Source organism: Brassica rapa, chromosome A04, assembly GCF_000309985.2.
Source record: "Brassica rapa cultivar Chiifu-401-42 chromosome A04, CAAS_Brap_v3.01, whole genome shotgun sequence".
NCBI lineage: Eukaryota > Viridiplantae > Streptophyta > Magnoliopsida > Brassicales > Brassicaceae > Brassica > Brassica rapa.
Genome location: NC_024798.2, coordinates 16015680 through 16036540, shown reverse-complemented (window position 1 = coordinate 16036540; position 20861 = coordinate 16015680). Strand labels below are relative to the sequence as shown.

The 20861-nt window shown below is 35.5% G+C and overlaps 2 protein-coding genes and 1 long non-coding RNA gene across 3 annotated transcripts; all 3 read right to left on the bottom strand.

Annotated features, from left to right (window-relative positions):
• Positions 1-896: 896 nt before the first annotated feature.
• LOC103865010 (F-box/kelch-repeat protein At4g38940) lies at positions 897-10070 on the bottom strand. The gene is made up of 2 exons (XM_009142789.3): positions 9193-10070; positions 897-4561 (listed from the first exon to the last, which is right to left on the bottom strand). The coding sequence occupies exons 1-2, from the start codon at positions 9792-9794 to the stop codon at positions 4120-4122; spliced, it is 1044 nt and encodes a 347-aa protein (XP_009141037.3). The 5' UTR covers positions 9795-10070; the 3' UTR covers positions 897-4119.
• Positions 10071-11716: 1646 nt separating this feature from the next.
• On the bottom strand, positions 11717-12562 carry LOC117133305. The gene is made up of 2 exons (XR_004457106.1): positions 12285-12562; positions 11717-11957 (listed from the first exon to the last, which is right to left on the bottom strand). It is a non-coding gene; the product is annotated as an uncharacterized LOC117133305 (long non-coding RNA).
• Positions 12563-17789: 5227 nt separating this feature from the next.
• On the bottom strand, positions 17790-20739 carry LOC103848129. The gene is made up of 9 exons (XM_033289260.1): positions 20063-20739; positions 19701-19968; positions 19505-19619; positions 19312-19436; positions 19019-19100; positions 18807-18918; positions 18560-18723; positions 18368-18488; positions 17790-18298 (listed from the first exon to the last, which is right to left on the bottom strand). Exons 1-7 carry the CDS (start codon positions 20681-20683, stop codon positions 18715-18717), a joined length of 1332 nt encoding a protein of 443 aa, XP_033145151.1. The 5' UTR covers positions 20684-20739; the 3' UTR covers positions 17790-18298; positions 18368-18488; positions 18560-18714.
• Positions 20740-20861: the final 122 nt, after the last annotated feature.

Sequence of the window (20861 nt, the reverse complement as noted above, 5' to 3'; positions counted from 1 at the left end):
ATTTTGAGATTTTATTTGATTAAATCTATTAAATGACCTCTTTTTATTAGTTGTGTTCCATAAATAGCTTACAAAGTTCTAACCAAATTAAGTTTCATCAAAATGGTAAACAACAACTATATCCTCATTAAAAATTGAAAACAAAAAATTGATTTTTTTGTTTCTTGAAAAAATCAAATTTTTTATCATTTATTTTTAAAATATCTTTTTGAAAATTTTCGTTAAAATGGTTTAGACAGACTTTATTCAATATATATGATATCTCTGTGAATTTTTAAAATTTTAATACAAGAATTCTTCCTAAATAGTATAATTAGAGTTTTTGAAAGTAATTCACTAACTTGTATGTATATTTATGAAAGTCTTCCTAAATAGGTATGAATTTTCTGAATTTGACTATGCATATTTAAATATATATATATATATATATATATCTTTATAAAATTTAGATATCAAATTCAGAAAAGTTTTATGGAAATTTTAAGAAAATGTTGTTCAAATTCGGTGAGGTACTCATAAATATATAATCATGAAAGTGTTTTTATGTACACATTTAAGAATAATTTTTTAAAGATATATATTTATGAAAAGATTTCTAAAATTTACAAATATATTATTACACTTTTGCGTAATTTTCTTTTCTAATATCGTAAACATTCAGTCAAGGTTTTCTAGTTTTTTAAAGAAAAAACGTTTCCTAAAAAAAACTCATTAACATATTCATAAATATATAGTCATGAAGGTCTTCTTAAATAAGCATCAACTAGGATAGTACCCGCGCTTGAAAGCGCGAAATTGTTCTTTGTTAATTAATTTATTAATTATCATTAATATATTTAGGCATGGATGCTCAATTTTCGATTTGTTCCGGATTCTATTTTTCGGTCTTCAGTTTGGTTTTAGTTTGATTATAGTTTTAGTTTTAGACTCAAAAGATATATAAACCGTTCGGTTATTTATGAATTTGGGTTTGGTTATTGGATGCACGTCCACACAACTGATCTTTTATTTTATAGATTAAATTCATAATTCATTATTTAAAATTTGTTTAATGATATTTTTGGTTATTTATATAGCCGTTTATTATTCAATAAAAATAATACTATTTATGTAGCTCATGATAAAACTGTAGTTATTGGGCGGATATTTTTACTTTTCTATTATATGTTTCTAAGAGAATGATGTATGTGACACTTTAACAGCTCCCCTCCCATGTTGGCCTTTGGCGGTGGAGATGCTGGTGCTTGGAGAGAAGAAGAAGATCATATGTGTTCTTAAATAGAATGTTATGTCAGAAGTTTCGTTTGTTCCATATAGATGACCGCACAAACTTGTTGAACTCTATCTAACTTTTTTTAATCCCTCCAATTGCTCAATTTTCAATTGTTTCACGATTATTCAATCACCATAGTTTTTTTTTTTTGCAATCTCGTTAAAGAACACAAGAAAGACTCAGTATCAAACATAATAATTCAAACAAAAAGTGACAAAAGCTATCACGACAAAGAGCAGTCACTTCACAATATAATTAATCAGCAAGCAAACATACATACAATGGTTAATCTACGCCAATTTCATCACATCAACGAATGTTAGAGGAGATTTGAAAACAGATTCAATAACGCTGGAATTGAAAACTACACCAATAATGGATTTAGGTTAACTATTGTTCATCGATCCAAGATAGAGTAAAGAGACGACCATCGATACGTTCGAATCGCACTATAAAAAGAACACGATGATAATAACAGAAGAAACACAGAGACATACAGAAAAACAGAACACCGGTGATCTAAAACACTTTTTCTCCTTCGAGTCGAACACGATCGCGACTATATAAACGTCTGCTTCAAGGTAAGAAAGTACGATATTTTGGTCTGATCAAAGAATTGAGATATCATATTCTTCCCTTTGGATACACAACCCAAAAATTAAAATTAAGGTTTGGTTTTCTGATTTTACAATTCAATTACAAATAATCAGAATCGAATGACTATGAGTTAATGTTACAATTAAATTTAGGCATATTATTAGGTCGACAAAATTACATTATTTTAAAATTGTATATAAAATGTGTGTTTATTATTTAGTCACAACATATTCAATAGGTCCAAATTTAAAATATGCCAAGGTAAATTTTAAATAGGACTCTATTTTAATAGATTAGATAATATATTTTACTTCTGAAACAGAGGCGTTAATATGGAGTGAAAATTGTCTTGAGCCATCAGGACAAAAACATTCAATAGGGGGACCAAATGGAGACCAAAAGTCCCACCAAAAACTGATTTTCCTCCCTTCACCAAGTTTCCCACGAAGGAACCGATAGGCCAAAGGCCGTAAATACAATAGAGATTTCCAAGTCCAAGATTTAGCCTTGTAAATATGAAATGTCACAACTCCAGAAACTACACTCCCTCATTCTGTTTGTCTTGATCCATAGGGAAGACCCATTTTCAAACAGCAGCCAGATTAAGCGTAAGCATAGAGTTCGGTCCATGTGCTGAAGTCAAGCAAACCTAATCCTCCCTCTTTCTTAACACGGCTAAAAAAGCATGAAACATCCTAACACGTGGCTTATTATTTCCAAAGAAAATAAACAAATTCGAGTAAATAATTAACCAGTATCAAGAAAATGTAAAGATTTATGACTAGTCAGAACATGAGATTCTAAAAAAGGGGACTAAACAAACAAACCTCGCGGATAAATTCAACATTCATAATGTGGAGAACTGCAAACACATCTTGAATAAAACCGACTTTGGCGTTTTCAATACCGTGTTCTCCAGCATCTGAAACAGATACAGGTAAACACTGTAAGTCTTCAATGTTGTAAAAGCCATGGCCATGGAACAATAGTACTCAAAGGTGATTTGATTCATATAAGAATAGTAGCTAGTGACAGGTGAATGTCTCTGGAAGTTCTGATAGAAATTTTCAGAAAGATGAACTTGCAATCTTCACGCTTTGACTGTTATTTGAACGCGTGACTAACAAAAAGAAGATTTCAGAGAGTGATTCACCTTTACAAGTCACTTGTCATAAGATGCTTTAGAGATGCTATATCTTCCACTGAATGGATTCATCGGACGAACCATTTCCTTGAAGGAACAACTTCTACAAAAGGCATATTATAGTCCTCTGCCTAGAATCAGCAGTCCCACACCTCTTGGGGTATGAGAAGGTAGTAACAGCTTTTACTGATCTCCAATGCCAACTTAAAGAAAAATCCAAACCAAAACCACAATAGTGAACACTGTACATTAATAATTCTAGAGATTGGCCTTGTACTAGCTTCCTTGACCACTGTACTTTTTTGTTCATTTTAATAACGTCACAAACATCAACACATTTTAACTAGTTGATGTTCCCTCAAATACACTGATCCTACTAAATTGCAATAATCAAAAGTAATCGGACCGATCTATCTTTAAGGCCAAGCTGATCCTGGACCGGCTTTGGAGGGCCGAGTCTTCTATTTTTATGGGTTTTGTGGAGAGATGCAGTCCATCTCCTACATGATTCACCTTTGAAAGTCACTTGTTATGAATTGCTTCAGACAGACCATTTCCTTGAAGGAACAACTTCTACAAAAGGCATATTATAATCCTCATATCTTCACTAAACATAAAGATCAACTATATACATGGAACTAAAAGAAGTGGTTCGGGCATGAAATCATCTAGCTACGAATCCGCAGTCCCACACCTATTGGGGTACGAGAGGGTAGTAACGGCTTGTCTTATCTCCAATGCTAACTGAAAGAAAAATCTAAACCAAAACTACAATAATGAACACTATACAACAGTTCTACAGATTGGCCTTGTACTAGCTTCCTTGACCACTGGACCTTTTTGTTCATTTTGGATACTATCACAAACATCAACAGATTAAAAGGTAGATGTTTCCTCAGTTACACTGATCTTACTAAAGAGCAGGAATCAAATTTTCTAAATATATTTCACCTGAATATCTATGAATGAAGAAGAAGAAACGATCTGTGAATGAAAAGAAAACTCATCTAGACATCTGGGTGAAAACAGATCATAACAATTAAATAAACAAATAAAAATAAAAGACAAAACAAAATACAATTTATGAAATAGAGTTAATGCATTATTAAACCATAACAGATACAGGCATTGCAAATTCAGATTGCTCATACAAAACCCTATCGCACCACTCAACTTTACCCCAAATCTCTCCTCCTTGACGTCTTTCCAGTGAAATCTCTGCCCACCAAATCTTACTTGGTGTTCTACTCCGAGGTTCTTGATATCTTTTATAAAAGTACAAAAGCAGATTCCGACCGAAACACGCAGTGTATGGCCAATATGGACCTCTTCTTATCTCATCAAACAACTCTTCATCCAAACCTTTCACCACCCCCCAGCACTTCTGCTTTGGATCATACGCTCTTAAACGATCCTCGTAACTATCGTAGTAGTACAATACGTCATCAACGACGCACGAATCATTATCCCAGTTCTTGGAGTTCAGCATCTCATCTGTTTCCCATTTACTTTCCTTTGGCGCGTAGATAAAGCTACTCGGATTTGACCTTGTAGATGATATGAATATGGAAAGGATAGATTAGTCAATACTTATGCCCTAGTCTCCTTATGTATGTCGTATATATATAGTGTACATTCATCAATAATAATACTTAAGCTTTACAATCTATATGGTATCAGAGCCTTACGGTTCTAAGACCTAAATTTTTTTTTTTTTTTTTAAACAAGCCGCCTCTTTTCACGTCATTTCCATCTCTCGTTTCTCTGTTTCACCATGTCTTCACCGGCACACTATGAAACTGTGACTGTTGATAACGTCAAACTACTCAACGTCAACATGACGAACGTAACCAAACTCACGGCCTCCAACTTCTTGATGTGGAGCCGTCAAGTCCATGCCTTGCTCAATGGCTATGGCCTCGCAAGCTACATCGACGGAACCATTGAGGTTCCTCCTCCGACGACCGACAACGATGGTGTCGTCACTCCTAATCCGGCATATGCCGCAAATCAAAGACAGGATCAACTTATCTATAGTGCCTTGCTTGGTGCTATCTCTGTCTCAGTGCAACCGATCCTTGCGACTACATCAACATCAGCTCAGATCTGGGAAAAGCTCTCCTCCACGTACGCAAAACCAACAAGAGGTCATATCCAGCAACTTCGTCAGCAAATCAAACAGTGGAAGAAGGGCACCAAGTCGATCGATGAGTACCTGCAGGGATTCACGACTCGGTTCGATCAGCTTGCGCTTCTCGGTAAAGCAATGGATGTAGAAGATCAGATCGAATACATTGTTGAAGGTTTATCCGATGATTACAAGCAGGTAGCTGATCAGATCCAGAGCCGTGAGGTGCCTCCCTCTCTCACTGAGATTCACGAGAAGCTATTGAACCATGAGGTGAAACTACAATCGGTGACCGTCGAGTCTTCTCCCTTACCTGTCTCTGCGAATGTTGCGAGCTACCGTCAGTCTGGAAATAACAACAGCAGGAACAACAATGGTAACAGAGGACAGAATCGCTACAACAATCGTACTCCTCAGACGTGGCAACAACAACACTTCCAGCCACGACAAGATCAAGGTTCACGTGGCTATCAAGGCAAATGCCAAATATGTGGAGTGTTTGGCCATAGCGCAAGACGTTGCCCTCAGCTCCAAGGGTCGGGTTCATCCTCCAGCATTGCTCCGACATCGTACTCCTCACCACAAGTTCCATGGCAACCTCGTGCCAATATGGCAGCCATGCCTTACAACTCAAACAATTGGATACTCGACAGTGGAGCAACCCATCACTTGACTACTGATCTCAACAATCTGGCGCTTCACCAACCTTACAACGGTGGTGAAGAAGTGATCATAGCTGACGGTTCCGGACTTCCCATCTCTCACACTGGTTCTTCAACTCTCTCTACCTCATCTCGATCTCTTGCCTTAAATAATATTCTCTTTGTCCCTAACCTGCATAAAAACCTTATCTCCGTGTACCGCCTGTGTAATACTAACAAAGTTTCTGTGGAATTCTTTCCTGCTCATTTTCAGGTGAAGGATCTCAGCACGGGGGCCCGGTTACTCCAAGGCAGAACTAAAGATGAGCTATACGAGTGGCCAGTCCTATCCAACCAAACCGTCTCCCTTTTCGCATCCCCTTCACCCAAAACAACTCTTCCCTTGTGGCATTCTCGACTTGGTCACCCGTCGCAACCTGTTTTACAAACTCTTGTTTCTCAGTTTTCTTTACCGCTTTCTACTTCTTCTCAAAAACAGTTACCTTGTTCACATTGTCTTATTAATAAAACCCATAAGTTGCCTTTTTATTCAAACACTATAAAATCTCAAACACCTCTTGAATATGTCTACTCTGATGTCTGGACATCTCCTATAGTTTCTGTTGACAACTTCAAATATTACCTTGTTTTTGTCGATCATTTTACGAGGTACACGTGGCTATATCCGTTGAAGCAGAAATCTCAGGTGCGAGAAACCTTCATTGCCTTCAAAGCGATTGTGGAGAACCGGTTCCAAACAAAGATCAGGACTCTCTACTCGGATAATGGTGGCGAGTTCATCGCTCTACGCCAGTTCCTCTCCACCCATGGCATCTCGCACTTGACCTCGCCGCCTCACACACCGGAGCACAATGGGATTGCTGAGCGTAAACACCGCCATGTTGTTGAAACTGGCTTGACACTTCTTCATCAAGCGTCTCTTCCTGCCACCTACTGGACATATGCGTTTGCCACAGCTACATATCTCATCAATAGACAACCGAGTTCCGTTCTTGGCAATGTCTCTCCATATAAGAAGTTGTTTCAACAGACACCAAACTATGAGAAGCTACGAGTGTTTGGGTGCTGTTGCTATCCGTGGCTTCGGCCTTATGCAACCCACAAACTGGATAAGAGGTCTGCAGCGTGTGTCTTTCTGGGGTACTCACTAACCCAAAGTGCGTATCTGTGCCTTGATAAGAGTACCGGTCGCATCTATACATCACGCCACGTCCAGTTCGATGAAGAAACTTTCCCCTTCTCGCAAGAAACCAAGAGTCCAAAGCCAGCTGAGGAACCTCCGGCCCCATCTTACCCATCTCAAACACAAGCCACTTCAGTCCCTTTTTCTCTTCCACCCTCGCCGCTCGTATCAGCTCGATCGATGCCGCCCCTGAGCTCGGATTCTCACCAGTCATCATCATCTTCATCGATGAACAATGGTGACAATGATGTGCTTCCGTCAGGTAACATATCTAATGAGTTGGAAACTAATTCTGCAGGAATTTCAGGTGTTGCACAGGATCAACCTATACCAACTTCTCCCTCAAACACATCATCCCAAACACAACCCGAAACCATAATTCCACCTTCCTCCTCCACAAATGTTCCAATCCAGCCACCATCTACAGTCCTTCCCGTACCAGAAAACACCCATCCCATGAAAACTCGAGCCAAAAATAACATAGCCAAACCCAAGCAAAAGCTCACCCTCCTAGCTGCTGTCCCTCAGACACCGCAAATACCCACCACCTTAAACCAAGCCCTACGAGATGAGAAGTGGAGAGACTCGATGAGTGCCGAGATCAACGCTCAAATACGAAACAGGACGTATGACCTGGTCCCGCCGCATCCGTCTCAACATGTCATTCCTACAAAATGGATTCACACGGTGAAATACTTCCCTAATGGCAAGATTGAAAGGCACAAGTCACGATGGGTAGCACGCGGCTTTAATCAGCAATATGGGGTTGATTACTCGGAAACCTTTAGCCCCGTGGTTAAATCGATCACGATCCGGCTGGTTTTGCAACTTGCCGTCTCTCGCTCATGGACAGTCAAACAGTTGGACGTCAACAACGCATTTCTTCAAGGTACTCTTACTGATGAAGTATATGTCTCTCAGCCTCCGGGTTTTCTGGATAAGGATCGTCCGCATCATGTCTGTCGCCTAAACAAAGCGCTGTATGGGCTTAAACAAGCCCCTCGGGCGTGGTATCAAGAGTTGAAAAATTTCCTCTGCTCTGTTGGGTTCAAGAACTCTGTTGCAGACACATCGGTCTTCACATATATCAGACCAGGGTGTGTTCTGTACTGCCTGGTGTATGTCGATGACATCATCGTGACTGGAAGTAGCAACACACTTGTTATGGAGTTTATCACTACCCTATCAAGACGCTTCTCCCTCAAAGAACCCACCGATATCACATACTTTCTTGGCATAGAAGCTACATCAACGGCTCAAGGTCTACACCTGATGCAGAGAAAATATATTTTGGATTTGCTGGGTCGCACGAACATGCTGGAAGCAAAGACAGTATCGACACCTATGGCAACAACACCGAAGCTATCACTGCAGTCTGGAACTTGTCTTGCTGATCCCGGTGAATACAGAACAGTCATTGGGAGCCTGCAATACTTGGCCTTCACGCGACCTGACATAGCTTATGCCGTCAACCGTTTATCTCAATTCATGCATCGCCCGACAGATCTCCACTGGCAGGCTGCAAAGAGAGTGCTACGATATCTTGCTGGAACGTCCTCTCATGGGATTTTACTACGCAAAGACTCTCCTCTAACGCTTCATGCGTTTTCTGATGCAGATTGGGCTGGAGACACAGATGATTTTGTCTCCACAAACGCTTACATTCTCTACCTTGGCATGTCTCCTATCGCGTGGTCTTCAAAGAAACAACAAGGTGTTGCACGATCTTCTACTGAGGCGGAGTATCGATCAGTTGCGAACACTGCAGCTGAGATAAGATGGGTCTGTTCCCTCCTTACAGAGTTGGGAATTACCTTACTACGAACACCAGTCGTATACTGCGACAACATGGGTGCAACTTATCTCTCAGCCAATCCAATCTTCCATTCCAGGATGAAGCATCTCGCCTTAGACTTTCATTTCGTACGAGACAATGTCAACTCCGGAGCTCTGAGAGTGGTCCATGTCTCTACTCATGACCAGCTTGCGGATGCTCTCACAAAACCCCTGTCACGACCAAGATTTCAAGAACTGATGAGCAAGATTGGAGTGAAACCTCTCCCTCCATCTTGAGGGGGCGTGTAGATGATATGAATATGGAAAGGATAGATTAGTCAATACTTATGCCCTAGTCTCCTTATGTATGTCGTATATATATAGTGTACATTCATCAATAATAATACTTAAGCTTTACAATCTATAGACCTAATGTAAATCTTATCAGCCATCACCACCATAGAACCAAACTCCCAGGTCTCTGGCGAAATGTCTGGCTTTATTAATCCAGGCTCCCACATATGTGTTTTTGTATTGAAAACCACCATCACCATTGACTTCATACTGCACTGTCCAAATACGTAAATCTTCTCGTCCATAAAGCCAGCAACCGTATGTGCCAAGCATATAGGCATGTGGGGGAGGGGTTTCACAGTGTGAGATCTACAATCAATGCTAAACGCATTGGATGAGACGCCAACGACCCCACCAAACATATATATCCTCGAACCTACTGCCACAAAGCTTTCACAGTAAGGAATATCCGAAAGGGAAGAGATATGGACAAAGGCTTTTCGGTGAAGAATATATAAACAGTAACCACGCTTACTAAGTACTAAAACGTATAAAAAGTTTTCGGTGCACCTCAACAAAGATCTTCTCGAGTATATCTCAGGGGACACAACGAGTGATTGGAAGTGCTGAGAAACTAGGGAGAGAGTTGGATAGTCCCATCTTGGTACACGCGCTAAGATGTCAAGGACGATGTCGTCGGGAAGTGACGTAATCAGAGACGGTGGCTCATTCGTCATTCTCTGCCCTAGATTTGGAAGACACCCCAGTTCAGAGATAAAATCACACAAAACCCTAATTTTAAGGTTCGATATCAATTTTGTATAAATATGATAAAGCTTACGTGGATTGGAAGTTAACTTGCAATTTGGGAAATAACATATTGAGGGGAGTCCTCATCAGCAAATTGGAAATATTATTACAATAACATATTTGAAGGCTCAAATTATGTATATTTTGAGATAAATAAGTTAAATGTATTTTTAAATATATGATAACTAGGTGATTTTCCCGTGCTCATGCACATATATAAATATTTATAAAATAAATATAATATAATAATTAATTAATATTTATTTTTAATTTTAAATTAATTTATAACTTTATGTATAATTTATACTCTCTCTGTTTCATAATAGTAGTACTTTGCACACATATTAAGAAATTATTATTTTTAAACAAAAAATCATTAAAATATAATTTAAAACTAATTTATTTAATTATAAACACAATTAGTTAAAATTTAATTGGCTACACAGTTTTGAGAAAGTTAAAGTTACATAGATATGTGAAAACATCATCTATTGTGAAACAAAAACAATCACTTAAAACATCATCTATATTGAAACGGAGAGAGTATTAATTATATCATATTACTTTAATTAAATATTTATCTAATTGGTTTTGTTGTTTTTACAGTCAATTTAGTTGTCATTTGGACATGTTGGATTCTATCTATTTATTTGAATTCAACTATAATATTTATTTTTTGTAAATATATTAATTTTTGATTAATTTTCTTATTTGCATTTTAGGTTGGTTGTTGTCTTAAATACATAAGTATATTTTATCAAGATTATGTATAATTTAAGATATATTGCGATTAGAATGAAATAAAAAATAAACTAAAATGTCTGATTCCAAATTACATAAATTAATATAATGATAATATTCTAAAGTCTCATGCATGTATATAAATTTTACAAAATATCTAAATTGTAACAGTGAGTTAATATTTTATTTATCATTTGTTAATATGTTTTAAGCCATCATATAATTTAAATTTATAAAATAAACAAATTATTATTATATAAACAAAATAAATAAATTATACATTGTTATTGTAGTTACATCTATGATTTTATATATAAGTTGGGTTAGTTGCTAATAAATTATACATTCTTATTGTAGTTACATCTATGTTTTAGATATAAGTTGGATAAGTCGCTAATATGTTCATTTTTCAATATCTCTTAAAATATGCAGTAAAAATGTGATTGTATTTTGTAAATTATATTATATAAGTAAAATAAAATTTATTTACTTTCCCGTAATTGTAAGATATTATAGTAAACTAAATATATGAAAAAAAACAAAAAAAAATTTCAATAATAATAATAAAACAAATATTTTTTTTGTCAATTAAACCTATATACGTTTATGTTACTTAATTATTTTGTGTAATCATCTAAGAAAATATATAGATATATATAAAAAATTCAATTACTTTGAAAATATATATTTGTATTGTGTAAAATTATGTTTTAAAAGAAAAATATTTCTTTTTCTAATATCAAGATCATTTGTGTGAATTTTTTTTTTTATGAAATCACATTATATAAGAATATATTTTTTCATCTAAGAAGATGTAGATAAAAAATATTTTATTACTTCAAAAGTATATATTTTTGTTACTTAAAGATATCTTTTAAATGGAATATTATATTTTGTGAACTTTTTTTTTTATGAAATCATATTATATATACATATATTTTTCGTTTTTAAATTATTTTTAAAACTTTATAAATGTTTCCTTTTTATTTATATTGTTATTTGGAAAATTTTAAAATGTAAAAAATAATATTTAAATGTACTTTTTATTTTATTAGGGATATCGTAGTAATGCGTGAGCGCGGCACCTAGGAAAGTGTCTTCTCAGATAATATTATAGAAATGTTTTGATTGGTCCTGATGAAGACGAAAAAACATTCTTAGAGTGGGAAGTGAGATTATTTTTATCTTGAGGAACTCTAATTCAGAATGATTCTTATTTGTCGTAATGAAGAAGATAAAAACATCATCTCTCTTCTCTTCTTTATGTTCGACAGTAGTTCGAGTCCGTAAACAAAAACACCATCTAATATCTCACTACTGGAATAGCCGGATGTATCATTCGCATTAGTCTCCAAATTTTTTTTAAAAAAATTATACAGAGGTATCATGACCCCACAGAAGTGATCCAGACTAGTCACGTGTTGCCAAGTGTCGGTCTTCTGTCTCTGGTGATGCCGAAATGTTAATTCTCCAGTGGCCGGGATTCGAACCCAGGTGGCAGTACTCACAGCTATAAGTCCTTTACCACTGGAGTTAGAAGCCCCGGTTTAATCTCCAAATTTTAAGTGCTTAATTAATAATATATATGAATTATCTGACTTTTAGACTATTCAAAACTTTTAAATGCTTAATATGTAATTGTTCAGGTTCCATATATTTCAGGGCGGCTGCAGAACGGTTAGACTTGACGCAAAACAAACAAAAGCCACAACATGTTGTTTACAACTATAAATGGTGTGTTCTTGATAAAGTCTTCTTGGTGATTACAGTTTAGATATATATCTCCAGTCTAATTAGAAAGAGAAAAAGACCAAAATAGCACTAAATCAAGTTTTTGTTCCCAAACTAGCACTCAAGGCCAAAAGTCACAAAATAGCACTTAAGGGGTGGGGTTTAGGGTTTAGAATTTAGGGTTTAGGGTTTAGAGTTTAGGTTTTAGGGTTTAGAGTTGAGAAGTGGGGTTTTGGAGATAAGATTTCAAATTTTGAAAAATAAAAAAATTTAAATTTTTCAAAAGATAAAATGCTATTTTGGTTATTTTAGTTTTTGAGTGTTATTTTTGTGATATAAACTTAGAAAGGTGCTATTTTGGAGATTTGACCAATTAGAAACAGCTTTGAATTTTCGTTTTGCGTGTAGAACAAAACATTATTTTGCAAAGTGCAATGATGGCGTGACTATAAGATCTAGAAAACATGCGAGAAGATTTCCTGAGACTGAAAGCGGAAAAAAAAAACTCTCTTGTAATGAATGGCTAATGGAAAGAAGCATGAGACGCTCAGCTATATTTTCCCTTCCCATTGAATGGATACATGTGTTTTCTTGGTGGTATCTAACTGGAATGTTTCTAAACAATATGGATTCTCAAATTCGACTATGTTCATTTACATCATCAGTAAAATGAGGTTTGGAATAATGCAAAGAAAACTCATTTGGAGAAAACAACAACAAAACAAACAAGTTATATGAAGAAGAGTTCTTACATCAAACCATAACAGCTAAGGTTTCATATGTTCATTTTCTTTCACATTTTTTTGCTAAAATGTAAATATCATATAATGAAAAAAAGATTTTACAAAAAAAATCTTAAGTTTGAGTCATCTTTACAAAAAAGAGATAAAAAACAAGATAAAACATAGAGATTGCAACCTACAAGGAACTTTATCTCAGCCACATCAACATGAGTGAGTGAACATGTTTGCTACTTCTTGCTGAGATAATGTTCTTCAAATCTTGTCAATGGCATAAAAAATAGATTCTGGAGAGATCGAAATCTGATTATGCATAAGGTTATTTTCTTTCACATTTTCTATCTATATGTTTAATCCATATTGTTAGCGGCACTGGTGATGCACCTCTGCTTATATATACTAGAGTCTTTGTCCGCGCTACGCGCGGAAAATGGGCTATTTCAATTTTGTGTTTATTTGAATTTTTTTTTATTATTAGTAACTTTTACATTAAGAAATTTGGACTATTTTAATTTTGTGTTTGATTTGAAATATTTTATTACTATTAATAATTTATATTAAATATTTGTAAAATGAGAGCAATTTATTTAAAATAATTCGAAAATATTGATGAAGTAGCAATTTACAAAAGCTCTACACAATTTTATCTCTCAATAAATCTCATCTTTATAGTAGACTTCTTATTCACTCTAATCATGTTTTCTTGCTCACTAACACCTAGACATCACATATGTCTTTTAATTTATTCTCTATATATTTAAATTGCTTAGCAAAGATTGAAAGACATAAGTTGAGTTTTAGATTTTATATAGAAGTAGAGATCTAAAAAAAACAATGATAAAATAGTTTAATATGTAAATAAATCTAGGTATCAAGTTCTCTGAGAAAGAGAATAATACTCCGAATGATGCATGAATTAGAATCACTCTTTGTTTATGCTTTTGCATGATCTCTTATTCGCCTTTTGAAATGCTTTATGTAATCAATTGATTTGTTGAAGTAGAAATTTGTTGCTGGTGATGAACGGAGTAGTAGTTTGCCTGAAAAATATTGGATATTATTGTTATGTTGATAATAAAAATTTAGATCTGTATTATTGTTTGATGTGTTTAAAAAAATTATTTACCTTGGAAAAGTTTAGGAATTATACTTGTGATGATGACAACTTTAAATTTTCTATTTTTCTTGCTTTGTAGGATGCTAAAATCTGCTGCTTGCTTGTCGCACAGGATGAGTTTAACAATTGTCGACCTGAGATAGATATGTATGTATGAAGAGAATTATAATTTCGTGTTTAACTATTGTGTTAGACTTACCTGTTCAGCCGCAGACCAATCGTGGCATCAATATTGAGTTCTGGGTGGTCTGGTTTTATTTTTTGTATTATGACTATCTGTCCGACGACATCTGCACATTGACTTTAGAATAAACATTCATGTTTGTTTAATTAATACTGGAATGACTTACTTACCTGGTAAGTACGTGGATGTAATGGCTAACCGCAATAGATTTCTGTAATTATGAGGAGCTAAATTGTGAACTGGAAATATCGGACCATCGAGTGTAACGTTCAATGTTATCGTCTTTTGGTCGATCTGAATATAATACGGCAGTTGGGTGAGTTTCCGATGTCGTGAATTATGTATGACAGAAAATCCTGAAAACTCATATATATCTCCTTCAATTAAGTTTTTTGGGTCATTCGGCTGAATGTTTCCGTTGAGCCGACCTTCTAATAGTTGTCCTTGAGTGTGAACAAATTTTGTTGTGCCAAACCAATTAAGTAAATAATGAGTAGTTTAAATCAAATATGGTGGATTGGAAAATATATATGTATATGTTAAAGTTTTAAAAAGGCTTACGTGGTGGTCGTAGCACAGGAAGCCGATGGAAGTTTGAGTATTATTTGTTTGGTGTTTTCTGATGTCCCAAACATTTTTTATACATACCGTGATAGGATGCACTGAAATCCCTTCCTGAAGTTGGTGGATTCTTTGAGAAATGTGTTGCATGTAAGACGTCACTGTAAAACATGCGATTTTAATTAAGGCTGAACTTCAAAGCTCTGATTGTAATAAATGATTACATTCAAACAAATTTTATTTACTACCAAAACCAATACATGGATTTTATTTTATCTGAATGATATGGCACTTCCAATTGGCTTTTTTCCTTTGTCTTGACTAATTAGGTATTTTAATAATATGAATAATGCTTAAAGCAGCGGGTAATGAATAATTTAAAACAATATCATTAATATATATGGCTGGTCGAACCGGATTTTTTCTGGGTCACCGGGTTTACCGGTTCAACCGCGGATCCGGGTCGTGTTTTGTGAAAAACCTAATATTTAAAAACCCATGAAAACCCGAAAAAACCCACTAAAACTTGGAGTCCGATACCGGTTGAACCACCGGTTAAACCAATAAATAACTTTTACGTTTTTTTCAGTTTTTAGATTATGTTTTATATTCTAAGTTTTCAATTAAGAAGTTAGTTGCTGACAAAAGGTCAGGCTTTCCGTTTTTAATTTATATATGTGATTTTTGGAATTTGATGAAAACTTCACTATGCCAGTTGATGTGATTTGGTGTTAGTTTATTTCTGCTATCGATAATTTATTACAATGATCTTTTACTTTTGGTTTATTTTTAAATTGAAGTTTGATTTATTATTCACATTAGACATTTAAATATTTATGAATTTTATATCTTGATTTTTAGATTCAGAAAATTTTAAATAGTCTAAACTATTTTTTGATATTTTATATGTCAAAGGAAAATAAAAATATAAAATTAAAGTTAAGTATTTTCTAAATACTTTTTAAACATAAAATATACACATATCCAAACTATTATTTTATGTTTTAAAATTTTTTGAAAATATTAAACTTTATTTTTTATATTTATTTTCATTGATAATATATTATTATTATATAGTAAAATTAATTCATTTATAAATCCGCGGTTGATCCAGTGACCCATCGACCCGGTAAGTCGTCCGGTTCAGTGTCCGGGTCGGGTTTAAAAACATTGATTGGAATTAATATTAGGTTTTAAGTAAATAAAAATATGACCATTGACGAATAGGCTGTGCTATTAGCATTTGAAAATATATATAACAATTTAGCATTATTATTATTTATACAATGGTGTAGTTATACATATCACCACCTATTTCAGCCATTAGATCTGCGATTAGAGATTTTGGTGTTATAGGATAAAGTATGATTATGATGCGTTTTGTTTGATAAATACTTATTATTATAAAATTTTATGGTTTCCTGAAACAATATGAACGGTGTGATTGGTATCAATTTGAAACATACATGGTCTGTGGAATCGATGTGCCAGAAATCACTATTGCATAATTCACAAAAAAAAAAAACAATTTTAACAGATAATCTATGGTATATAGGGAATTCATTCGCAAGTATCACGGAAAATAATCATGAATTAACGTAAAAATGGTGTCCAAATTGTATAACCATTGACTTGAACCATGTAATAATTTCCTCCATATTTTAATATTTGAGAATTGTCTAAGCGAAGGTTTACGCAGCAAATGCTTTCTTTAATTAGATGAAGATTAGAGTATATAGTGCCTGGTAATAACAAATGGGTAAGTTTGTGTGTAGGAAATTATAGATTAGCATTAACAGTTTATAAATGATTTTTAGCTTAGCTGTATATAGTATAAGATCGTTTTCAAATTTATTCAGTGAAGACGATCATGCTTGATCACTGAATAGGAACAATGTGCGGTTATGGTTTACGTGATTGATACGTTAGATATATGCAAGCAGCTTTGTAAGCAGTCTGATTAGCTAAATGAGAGTCTGCTTAACGTAAACAATAATTAAATTACATATTTATCATGTGTAAAAATACATAATTATATAACTTTAAAATTTTACAAATTATCTAACACTTAAAAATAAAGATTTGTGTTACCTGCAATTTGGACAGGAGGGTTAGGAGGTGGGTTCTCCATTCTGTCGATCTTGTGATCCTTAGACTCAATCTGTTCATAAATCTGTAATTAGGAATAGGTATAGAAATTTGTTGACTTATTGTAAATTCTTACACCTACACTTTGGAGGCTTTTGGGGTATTGACTTGATATTAGCTTAATTGTCGGTTCCAGTGGCGAAGTTATTTGAGAATAATTAATCTAGGTGTTTTTTTGATTGTGCAAGAAAAAAGGTGTTTCTTGAAAGACGGAGGTAGGTGTAATCCGATTTGGTTTATATTAAAGATGAAGTTATTCCTTAGGAGATATGATCTGTATATATTGTTCTGTTTACGTTTTTGGAAGTAGTAGATAGTAACAAATTTACTTAATTACTTTATTATAATTGATGCTAGGTGCTAAACTTATGGACCAAATCACGTATGTCAAAGATTTAATAAATATGTAATTCGATTTGGTTTATACTAAATAATGAAGTTATTCCCTAAGATATAAGATCTGCATATATTGCTCTGTTTACGTTTTTGGAAGTAGTATATAGTAACAAATTTACTTTATTCTAATTGATGATAAGTGCTAAACTTATGGACCAAACCACGTCTATCAAAGATTTAATAAATATGTAATTTCAAAGATGTTAGCATTGGATGTGATCATACATATACGTTGTTCAGTAATAATCACAAAATCAAATCCTAGTGACTTCCTTATTTTAAAGTCTGAATGTATGCGTAGTAGTAAGGGAAAATAAGACTAACATAATATAAAACCATAAAAGGGAAAGTGTATTAAAAGAAACATAGAAAGCATGCAATGAACAAAAGTTTGAAGATAAAAATGGTAAACATAAAACGGAACTTAAACTGCAGCAAAATCAATCATGGCATAAGAGGATTGATAAAGCTGTATTAGCCACTCTTGGGACGTTTGGCTTCATCCGGCTCCATACCATCAGAGGCTTTCCTAACCCTCTCACCCACAGTACCATCAAGACCTCTGATAGGACCGGAGTCCTCACTTACAGACTTCAAGACATCATCAGATGTTGATGGAACAGCGTGTTCTTCCAAGAGAGCTACATGATGTGGAGCTTCTGGTGGGAATACTTTCGTGACAGTAATGGTTTGGGTCTTCCCTGAGAAATTAAGATCGGAGACTTTCACAATGAATTTATGTGTCTGCCCTATTGTATCGAGTAGAGCCTGCGGCACCGGCACGCACTGATCAGCCTCTACGCCCTCATTACACTAACGTTCAAGAAAAATATATGTAAGATCAACTAACTTGGAGCTATGTATAGATAGGTTTGAAATTACCTCAAAGTAACTGGCAACTAATTCTGATGCATATTTTCCAGTCAACTCTCTGCCGGCGTCACCAAGGATCACGAAAACTGCCTGTTCACTCTTATCATAAACATTAATCCTCGTGAGGTATCTGCAATGAGAGGCGATTAGATATTAGCGGTGGGAAAAAAATATAGATGAAACTGTGTATAGGACACTCACTGAGGAACGCCTGTAACAACACTCTTGTCACATTTCTTGTTGTTACAAATGAGAGAGGTAGGCCCATTGACTGCCTTACTGTTACACCCACCGCATGAAATATAATACCAAGCGGAACCACGAACGACATCGTCTATAGTTGTTGTGCATTCGAATCATGCAACCTCCCATTTTGAAAATAAAATAAATTATTTTAATACACAATGAAGCATAACACAATGGGTGTGAGACAGAACAACTATTGTACCTTAGCAGTTTCCAGTTTGATGTAGGAGAAAAGTTCCGCTAGAGTTGCGGTCTCAGGCTTAGTAACAACCTCTGCATCAATTTTGTTAGCAATATCTGAGTTGGAACTCAACCTGAGAAAACGGGGAAACCAAAAAAAGTAAGTGCTGAGTTCGCATGAGATACTAAAACAGTAGTTCAATGAAAATTCTAACTGAATACCAAAATGCATACCAGGCAAGATAATCCCTGCTAGGCTGGACATCAGCATCCATAAACACTCGAGATGATGACATCGAAGTGAGAGCAAGTGTTCCTGTTCACAACACATTAATTAATTACTACCATACAACTCGTGAGTACACAACCAATTACGACCACGGTCTCAAATAACAGTAAAAATGTGTTAATACAATTCAGTGTGAGTTACCACACATACGTTCTATATGAGTACACAACCAATTACGACAAATAATGAGACAATATAGTTTTAGTGACTTAATCCGGTAGTTGAACGAAATGCTTACCTCCAAGATGTTTAGGGTTTACTGTTGTGACCAAAAGAACGCTTGGAGTGCTTACATACAACTTGAATTTCTCGCAGAATTCAGATGCGGCCTGGTCCCATAGATAGAGTTTCATTACTGGCCCGCTGCACAAGTATAAATAATGTGTTAGACATAACACACAAAAACACGTCTAATATTTGAACAAACTTACCCATGTGTCTGAACATGAACACATAGATGTCGCTTCTCTGCTATGTCAACTTCGTCGAGGACCATACGTTCAGTGATAGCCTGCCCATCCACCAGCTTCATGTGGCCAACATAGTCTGAGATAGAACAATTCAAAAGAACAATGTTATTTGGGTGGAAAACCGAATGATTTAAGTATAAAAGTCAACAGTGCTTACCATAAAGATTAATTTTGCGGTCGCAGTCAGCCTGAAACTCCTCGTAACTGTAGAACCTGAACCTATCTTCCTGGAATGCAACCGGAGGGTTATCAATAACCGATAGCTCAGAATTCCAAGCGAATGTGACGGTGGCGCTATGATCCGTAACCCGATACTGAGCTTTGTTTCTGGAGCCGTAAAAATTGCTTAGCTTATAAACAGAACCAGAAGCCAGCTCATATGTCCCAACCCGACCCGCTGGAACAAAACCTTGAATAACAGTCCCCTACAGATCATTTGAGATAGTCGATAAATAGAAATCTAACAATATTAGAGCAATATTAAAAAGGGGATCAGTAGTAAATGATTCACAGACAAACCTCTTCATCTATGAGGAGCATCTCCTGTCCAATGAGCGTTTTCGAGTTTGGATTTCGAGCCTCCCAGAAATGAATCAGTCGAAACCTTAGGTCGGCTTCGTGTGGGCCGAACGAAACATCTCTAAAGAGCATCACTTGATCGCCACGCGCGGAGGATAGAGCAGACGAAACATGAGACTTTCCGTTAGGTTTCATCACGGTGTCGGAGGAACCGGTAGACTTCCGGCTTGGCCTTGGAGTCACTTGATCGCCACGCGCGGAGGAGAGAGCAGACAAAACAGGAGACTTCCCGTTAGGTTTCATCACGGTGTCAGAGGAACCAGTAGACTTCCGGCTTGGCCTTGGAGTCGCGGAGGAGGCGACGGTCTTCTTGTTGGTATTGCGATCGCCGGAGTTCGGTGAGTTTCCTTTGGGCTCCATCGGGACTTTTGTATGAGAAAAGAAAATCAATTGTAATCGACGCAAAAAGTAGAGATTTATAAATAGAGTAATGGAGAGGAAGATGAAAAGAATCCATTGAATGAGAGCAATGAAGATGAAAGTATGTGTTGAAACGGTTCCGGTGAGAAGAGAAAGAGAAGATCTGGAAGATGAAAGGTGAGCGGAGAACAGCATATTCATCGACTACAGGAGAGAATTGTGCCGACAGAAATAGGGGAAGAAGCCTTAATCGTAAAATAAAAGAAGGCACATTAGGAAGCCCAAAACCAAATACAAAATAAGAAAGCCGAAGCCCAAGTCGTATAATAGACGGATGACATGTCTAATTGCTTGAATATTACTGGTCGAATTTCCAATC